Source organism: Myotis yumanensis, unplaced genomic scaffold, assembly GCF_028538775.1.
Source record: "Myotis yumanensis isolate MYYU_CA2020_CCGP unplaced genomic scaffold, mMyoYum1.0.hap1 SCAF_23, whole genome shotgun sequence".
Taxonomy (NCBI): Eukaryota; Metazoa; Chordata; class Mammalia; order Chiroptera; family Vespertilionidae; genus Myotis; species Myotis yumanensis.
This window is the reverse complement of record NW_027223774.1, coordinates 7,460,613-7,469,712: the sequence shown is the minus strand read 5'-3', so window position 1 is coordinate 7,469,712 and position 9,100 is coordinate 7,460,613. Positions and strand designations below refer to the sequence as shown.

At 43.3% G+C, this 9,100-nt stretch overlaps 1 protein-coding gene across 1 annotated transcript; it reads left to right on the top strand.

Moving 5' to 3' along the window:
* Positions 1-7,641: 7,641 nt before the first annotated feature.
* Positions 7,642-8,646, top strand: LOC138999755 (N-formyl peptide receptor 2-like). Its single transcript, XM_070401976.1, has one exon. The coding sequence runs from the start codon at positions 7,642-7,644 to the stop codon at positions 8,644-8,646; it is 1,005 nt and encodes a 334-aa protein (XP_070258077.1).
* Positions 8,647-9,100: the final 454 nt, after the last annotated feature.

Genomic DNA, 9,100 nt, shown 5'->3' with positions numbered 1-9,100 from the left:
CAGGGTATTTTGAATAAAAAACAAATGAATGGACAAATAAACAAGGACAGTCCCTGATGATATAGGCTGTTCCTGGAATAGCTGCTTTGCACTGTGCATCAGGCGGGATCTCTCTGAGAATATAATATCTAAGCTGAGATAGCAATATTCAGAAAGAGCCAGATGCGAGAAGCTTGAATGGAAGGGCAAAGTAGGCAGAAGGAAGAGAGGATGCAAAAGTCCTGATATGGCAATAAGTGTGGCATGTTCAAGAAATCAAAGGAATTCAGTGTGGATCCTAACACTCTGTGAGAGGATAGTAGGTATGTGAGGAATACACAGCCCAGATCGAGGAGAACTTGATAAGTGTGAGTTAGGAGTTTGGAAGCCATTGAAGGGTGTTGAGCAGAATAATGTCATGGTATGATTTGTGTTTATAAAAGATCATTTGGGCAATCCCTTATGGCAAAGGGCGCGGTCACTCGGTCTCCCACCCCATCTAGTCCAGGCCTCTGAGAGCAGCGTCCACCCTCCCAGGGCCCAGAATGTGTGTTTCCCCCCCCTCCCCCCAACAACACACACACTCCTTACCAAGTCCCACCATGTTCCAAAGCCGCCTAAGTGTGTCTGGGCGGCTCTCCATAAGCATGGTTTCGGCCCGGCCAGCATGGCTCAGTGGTTGAGCATCGACCTATGAACCAGGAGTCACAGGATCGATTCTGGTCAGGGCACATGCCTGGGTTGTGGGCTCAATACCCAGTGTGGGGCATGCAAGAGGCAGCTGATCAATGATACTTTGTCATCATTGATGTTTCTAAACTCTCTCCCTCTCCCTTCCTCTCTAAAATCAATTTAAAAAAGTAAAAATAATAAAGTATGGATTTGCCCCCCACCAACCCTCCCCCCAAAAAATAAAAGATCATTTGGCTTATATGTAGAGAGAGAATAGATTAGATGGAGGGGTATCATCAGAAGCAAGAACAAGCTATTTGGAAGGTTCGTGCAAATCTGCAACCAGACAAGGTCTATGGACAAAGTTTAATGGTGATGAAAATTGTTCCAGTTGCTTTATTTATTTATTTAAATTAAATCTTTATTGTTCTGATTATTACAGTTGTTCCTCTTTTTTCCCCCCATAGCTCCCCTAGACTTGGTTTCCACCCACCCCATGTCCTTACCCCCTCCACTGTCCTCATCCATAGGTGTACGATTTTTTTCCAGTCTCTTCCCACATCTCCCACACCCATTTCCCCCCGAGTATAGTCAATCCACTCCCTTTCTATGCCCCTGATTCTATTATATTCACCAGTTAATTCTGTTCATCAGATTATTTATTCACTTGATTTTTAGATTCACTTGTTGATAGATGTGTATTTGTTTTTCATAATTTGTATCTTTACCTTTTTCTTCTTCTTCCACTTCTTAAAGGATACCTTTCAACATTTTATATAATACTCATTTGGTGGTGATGAACTCCTTTAGCTTTTTCTTATCTGTGAAGCTCTTTATCTGACCTTCAATTCTGAATGATAGCTTTGCTAGGTAAAGTAATCTAGGTTGTAGGTTCTTGCTATTCATCACTTTGAATATATCTTGCCACTCCCTTCTGGCCTGCACAGTTTCTGTTGAGAAATGAGCTGACAGTCATATGGGTACTCCCTTGTAGGTAACTGATTGTTTTTCTCTTGCTGATTTTAGGATTCTCTCTTTGTCTTTTGCTCTTGGCATTTTAATTATGATGTGTCTTAGTGTGGTCCTCTTTGGATTCCTTTTGTTTGGGATTCTCTGCACTTCCTGGACTTGTAAGTCTATTTCTTTCACCAGGTAGGGGAAGTTTTCTGTCATTATTTCTTCAAATAGGTTTTCAATATCTCGCTCTCTCTCTTCTTCTGGCACCCCCATAATTCGGATGTTGGTACGCTTGAAGCTGTCCCAGAGGCTCCTTATACTATCTTCATATTTTTGGATTCCTTTTTCTTTTTGTGTTTCCAGTTGGGTGATTTTTGCTTCTTCGTATTTCAAATCTTTGACTTGATTCTTGCGATCTTCTAGCCTGCTGTTGGAACTCTGTATAATATTCTTTTTTTTTCTTTTTTTAAAATTGTTTTATTGCTTAAAGTATTACAAAGAGTATTACATATGTCTCCTTTTTTCCCCCGCCCTTGACAATCCCCTGGCCTCCCCTACCCCCCAGTGTCTTATGTCCATTGGTTATGTTTATATTCATGCATACAAGTAATTCCGTTGATCTATAAACCCCCCCCCCCCGGCTCCTGCTCCCCAACCCTCCCCAGGCTTCCCGCTGTAGCTTGACAATCTATTTGAGGCTGCTGTGTCTCTGTATCTACTTTTGTTCATAAGTTTACAATGGTCTTTATTCTCCATAAATGAGTGAGATCATGTGGTATTTTTCCTTCATTGACTGGCTTATTACACTTAGCATAATGCTCTCCAGTTCCACCCATGCTGTTGCAAATGGTAAGAATTCCTTCTTTTTTTACAGCAGCATAGTATTCCATCATGTAGATGTACCAGTTTTCTAATCCATTCATGTACTGATGGGCACTTAGGCTGTTTCCTGATCTTAGCTATGGTGAATTGTGCTGCCATGAACATAGGGGTGCATATATCCTTTCTGATTGGTGTTTCTGGTTTCTTGGGATATATTCCTAGAAGTGAGATCACGGGGTCAAATGGGAGTTCCATTTTTAGTTTTTTGAGGAAACTCCATACTGTCTTCCATAGTGGCTGTACCAGTCTGCATTCCCACCAGCAGTGCACGAATGTTCCTTTTTCTCCACCTCCTCTCCAGCACTTGTCGTTTGTTGATGATAGCCAGTCTGACAGGTGTGAGATGGTACCTCATTGTTGTTTTGATTTGCATCTCTCGGATGATTAGTGACTTTGAGCATGTTTTCATATGTCTCTTGGCTTTCTGAATGTCCTCTTTTGAAAAGTGTCTATTTAGGTCCTTTGCCAATTTTTTGATTGGATTGTTTATCTTCCTTTTGTTAAGTTGTATGAGTTCCCTATAAAGTTGGAGATTAAAACCTTATCGGTGATAACATTGGCAAATATGTTCTCCCATGCAGTGGGCTTTCTTGTTGTTTTATTGATGCTTTCTTTAGCTGTGCAGAAGCTTTTTATTTTGATGTAGTTCCATTTGTTTATTTTCTCTTTAGTTTCCAATGCCCTAGGAGCTGTATCGGTGAAGAATGTATAATATTCTTTATCTCAGTCAGTGTATGCTTAATTTCTAGTTGGTCCTTATTCATATCGTCAAGGCTCTCACTAGATTTCTTGAGGGTCTCACTAAATTTATCGGTGGTTTCTAGAAAATTCTTGAAAAACCTTATAAGTTTGGTTTTGAACTCTATATCCAGTAGTTTGCTTTCCTCCATTTCTGTCATTTGTGATCTGTTTCTTTGTCTCCGCATTTTTTATGCTTCCCTGTGTTGATAGAGTGGCTTTCTGTGCTAGGTGTCCTACAGGGCCCAGTGGCTCAGCCTCCCCAATTACCTGAGGTGGACACTCTTGGTGTACCCCTTTGTGGGCTTTGTGCACAGTCTTGTTGTAGTTAAGCCTTGGTTGTTGTAGCTTTCACTGGGAGGAATTAACCTCCAGGCCAATTGGCTGTGAGAATCAGCTGTGTCTACGGTGGGAGAACTTCTGTGCTGAAGACACCCTTCTGGGGCAAGACTTGCTTCAGTGGGACTTTGGTGCTCACTGAGTCTGCCCCCTGAGTGTGTCCCTTATGGATCTGAGGAGTTATAATCTGGATGGTACCACTCTGACCACTGGGTACACTGGCTCTTGGATCTAAGGAGGTGCTAATTTAGCCTCTGCCTTAGGCTACCCAGCAGGAGCTACGAAGAGATATGCAGATTCCCCTTCCTTGTTTGGGGTTTGGAGGTGCCCAAATGAGGCCCAGCTGTGAAGCAATGCAAGCTACTGCGGGGCTTTGGGCCTTCTCTTGGAAGTTCTGGGTCTGTCTGGCCCAGCTGTAGTTTGTTAGGTAATTTTCAGATTGCAAAGGGCCAGGGCATTCATATGCAAAAACCTCTGCCGCAGCTTGGGTGGGGTGGGGTCTCAGGGAATCAACAGGGCAGAGCAAGCAGCTATGGCTGATCCTCAGCCCTGCCCTAAGGGGCCCCTCGTCTCAGTGTCCCGGTAATTGCTGCAAGCACCTCTGAGAGAAAGCCGCCCTCGAGTTCCGAGTTCTGCCAGACAGTCCAGTTTCTCCCCATATGAGTCTGGGTCCCCAGAGACTCACCCGGAACTGGAGTTCAGAGCAGTCGGGGGCTTGTGGCTCCCTCCCGATTCAGAAAGACAGCCACGTCCTCAGTTGCCAGCTCTTGCCACGTCCGCCTCTGTACCTCTGCACTTTACTTCCACAGCTCCTCTGAGTCTCAGTGTGCTTTTCTCTTCTCTTCTAGTCGTAGAATTTCCACTTAGCCAGCCTTCCTGTAGTTCTGGATGATGTCCGTTTTGTCTTTTAGTTGTATTTTTGAATTTGTTGTGGGAGGCAGCAATTTCCGGTGTTTACCTATGCCGCCATCTTGGTTTCTCCATGACCTTTGTTCTTGACCTGAACTTGAGCTTTCACAATGTATGGTCCAGGATTGTGTTCTAGGACACAGGACAGAGGCTGGTGAGCACCAAGAGTCCCCATGTGTTACAGACATTTGGTTCACCCTAAAATATTTCTATGTCTATCCTCATCCAATCCTCACCTAAAAATTGGCTTAACCAGAAAATTACCCTATTCTGTAGAGGAGCAAACTGTAGTTCAAAGAGATATCACTAACTAAAAACTCATATTGGGCAAGGTGTCAGAGAGGAGATTAGAATACAGATTGACATAACTCCAGTGACCAACACTACAGTATAATACTGATTCTCAACTAGAGGTGATTTTACCCCCTGGGGACATTGGACACTTATAACTAGAAGGGGTTGCTACTAGGTTCTTGCAGAAGAAGACCAGAGAGGTGGATAAACATTCTACAAAGTATAGGACAGTCCCCCAAAACAAAGAATTATCCACCCAAATATCAATGTTGCCAAGATTGAGAAACCCTGCCCTACGTAAAGCAATATCCCATAGACAACTGGGTAGAAGTGTTGTTAAGTGAAAACAGGAACAAAAGAAGAACGAAAAAAAGAAAAGAAAATGAAGCAAATTGTCATACTAGGGTATGGTCATCTCCAGGTAATATTGGGGGAGGGACCTTTAAAAGACAGTATTTACAGTGGCAAAGGCGGTGGTTCTGGAATCAGTTTGATCTGGTTTTCAAAGCTTGCTGTCTCCAAAGACTAGCTGGGCTTATGACGGTGAACAACTGCTGAAACCCATGGACCATGATTTCCCCCTGGTGAAAAAGGGATCATAATGGATGTCTTGCAATATTATTTATATTTTTTTAAAATTTATTTCAGAAAGGGAGAGAGAGAGAATCATTGATCAGCTGCTCTCGCACGCCCCCCACTAGGGATCGAGCCCACAACTCGGGCATGTGCCCTGACCGGGAATCAAACTTCAACCTCCTGGTTTGTAGGTTGACACCCAACCAGTGGTGAGCCATGCTGGCTGGGCTTGCAATATTATTACAAGTACTAAATGTACATTGGTGCTCAAAAATTGGTACGTCTCTGCAGGAGGCAAATTAGCCTAAGCTAAGATGATTCTCAATTTTTGAGGCCATACAAAATTGCTCTAGATCAGTGGTTCTCAACCTTCTGGCCCTTTAAATACAGTTCCTTATGTTGTGACCCCCAACCATAAATTTATTTTCACTGATACTGCATAACTGTAATTTTGCTACTGTTATGAATTGTAATGTAAATATCTGATATGCAGGATGGTCTTAGGCGACCCCTGTGCAGTTCGACCCCCAAAGGGGTCACGACCTACAGATTGAGAACCCCTGCTCTAGATGTTATGCAATGAGATTAGAGGATGGGTTCATGAATGTGCATTTGAACAGCCACCCTGAATGTTTCTGATAAAGCTCACAGACCACAGAATGAGGAACTTGGATAGGTGGAATAGACAAGCGGGAACACAGATATTGGGTTGAATCTGGAGGCAACAGTTACAGATGTGTCCTGGTCCAGAGGAAAATACTACTATATTTTTGTGGATTCCCATTCCTAAGAGCAAGAAAATGTATGCCAAAAGCTCCCCAAGATATCTTCCCCTAGTGTTATTGTACAGGATTTGGTTATGTTCCACTGCTAAAATACTCCTTTGCAAAGTAAAGCAAATTCCAACTACCAGTGAGACTATTAAGGTTTGCCTCCAAAGACGGAGAGGAACATCTACCCTGAAGAGTGAGAAACTACATATAATTGAGGTATGGTCAGCAGAGAAGAATGGGGGAACCCAACCATGTGGCTCAGTTGGTTGACTGTCATCCCATGCACCAAGAGGTTGCTGGTGAGATTCCCAGTCCTGGCACATGCCTGGATTACAGGCTCGATCCGGTGTTGGGGACGTGCAGGAGAGAACCAATAGATAATGTTTCTCTCTCTCTCTCCTCCCTTCCCCTCTCTCTCAAATCAATAAAAATATATCCTTGGATGAGGATTAAAAAATTTTTTTTAAGAAAACAATGAAGAAATGGATATTGGATACGAATCCAGGAATGAATGTCACAGTAGTGTAGTAGAGGAAGAACTGAAAGTCAGATCAAGCTGGACTGAAGTCCTACCTCTACCACTTACTACCTAACTGACCTTCTAGGTCTCATTATTGCTCTGAATATCAATTTATTCTTATGAAAACTAGATATGACCATAATAGAGTTGTGTGTAAGTCAACTGGAGATAATCTATATCTATATCTATATCTATATCTATATCTATATCTATATATGTATATGAAACATTGCCATTTAATAGAATGCATGGTTTCTAAAAGAACCCCACAAATATTAACTAAACCTATTACTCTCATATTATCTATGCCATAGATACTAAAGCTATACCATGAGAGAAAATTCCTTGTTATCTCAAACAGAGAAGAGCTCCATGGTAAACGGGGACAATGGAAAACAGAAGGGCCGAATTCACTAACCTCTTCCAGCACAGACTCTTCAGAATGTCATGTTATAATATATGACCAGTAACTGTTCAAGATGGCCTTCAGCCATAAACTCAAACCACACCCTACAACTTTAAAGACTAATCCATCAATAGGTCAAGGATTCTCAGGGGAGGAACAGTAGCTGGGAGTCTGTGAGAACCTGGGGCTGGAAGAGGTTGCAGCATCTATGCACTGAGTCATGGGTGGAAGAGTTGTGACCATACTCCCTCTGAGTCTAGTGCTCCCTCACTGTGCCCAAGATGCCTCCCATCAATTTTCTGTTGTTTATACACCCTCCGCTCAGAATTCTGCTGATGGACAGGAGCCTTGTGACACTCTTAGTTAAGTAATCAGCCTAATAGGTGGAATGTATGTTAATTATGAGAATATGGAGAAGTGTCCTTTCCCAAAGGAACAGCCAAGAGTCTGTCCAATTTTAGTGACTAGACACAAGGTTCAGGAGAGAAGGTTTGGAGAGGAAGCTCTAATGGAAGTTGTTGGCCTGAACAGAAATGCTGTAAGATGGTGCACAGCTGACAAATTCTCATTTTTGAAATGTTTCAGGTGTGGGCAGGATGGAAACTGGCTACATTGCTCTGCAGATCTTCTTATTGGTGACGTATGGGATCATCAGTGTCCTCGGCATCGTGGGAAATGGGCTTGTGATCTGGGTGGCTGGATTCCGGATGGCACGCACAGTCACCACCTTGTGCTACCTGAACCTGGCCTTAGCCGACTTCTTCTTCAGCGCCATTCTGCCATTCTTCATGGTTGTAAATACCATGAGAGGAAAATGGCCTTATGGCTGGTTCCTATGCAAGTTATTTAACATTACGATAGATACAAACCTGTATGGAAGTGTTTTCCTCATTGCTTTCATTGCTCTGGACCGCTGTATTTGTGTCCTGCATCCAGTCTGGGCCCAGAACCACCGCACTCTAAGTCTGGCTAAAAAAGTGATCACTGTACCCTGGATTCTTGCTCTACTCCTTAACTTGCCAGTTCTCATCTTCTTTACTACAGTAGAGAATGAGAACGGGGACACACACTGTGGTTTCAACACTAACTTCTGGGGTAACATCAGTGAAGAAGAGAAGTTGCAGAAGCTGTTTATGTCATTAGAAATCATAGGGATCAACCGGTTTGTCATTGGCTTCACTCTACCGATGTCCATCATCGCCATCTGCTATATGCTCATTGCAGCCAAAATCCGAAACAAGAGCATGATTAAGTCCCGCCATCCCTTACGGGTCCTCACTGCTGTCGCAGCTTCCTTTTTCATTTGCTGGTTCCCCTTGCAACTGTGTCTTCTTCTGGCCACAGTCTGTGTCAGAGCAGTATCTGAAGAAAAGTACAACATCATTCTTCTCCTGGTATCTCTAACAGGCATCCTGGCCTTTTGCAACAGCTGCCTCAACCCAGTGCTTTACGTCTTCCTGGGGAGAGACTTCCGAAAGAAACTGATCCACTCCCTGCCTGCCATTCTGGAGAGGGCCCTGACTGAGGACTCAGCCCCAGCCACTGACACAACCACCAAATCGGCTTCCCCTCCTACAGAGGCCGAATTACAGGAGATGTGAGGTGCCTGGGATCATTTATGAGCTTTGCCTGCTCCTGTCCTGCTCCCTCTTCCAGCTTCACCTTACCTTAGGTCAGTGATGGTGAACCTTTTGAGCTCAGTGTGTCAACATTTTGAAAAACCGTAACTTAACTCTGGTGCCGTGTCACATATAGAATTTTTTTGATATTTGCAACCATAGTAAAACAAAGACTTATATTTTTGATATTTATTTTATATATTTAAATGCCATTTAACACAGAAAAATCAACCAAAAAAATGAGTTCGCGGTCACCTCTGACACGCGTGTCATAGGTTTGCCATCACTGCCTTAGGTCATACTGAGCGTTAGGGAAAATTTCCCTGGCCAGGAGACTGTAGAAAGAGACTGAGGGCCCCATTATTACGCTCAGTTTATTAAGGGAACATACATACAAGGCTCAGCTTGGGAGGCAGCAAGATGACACGGATGTCCT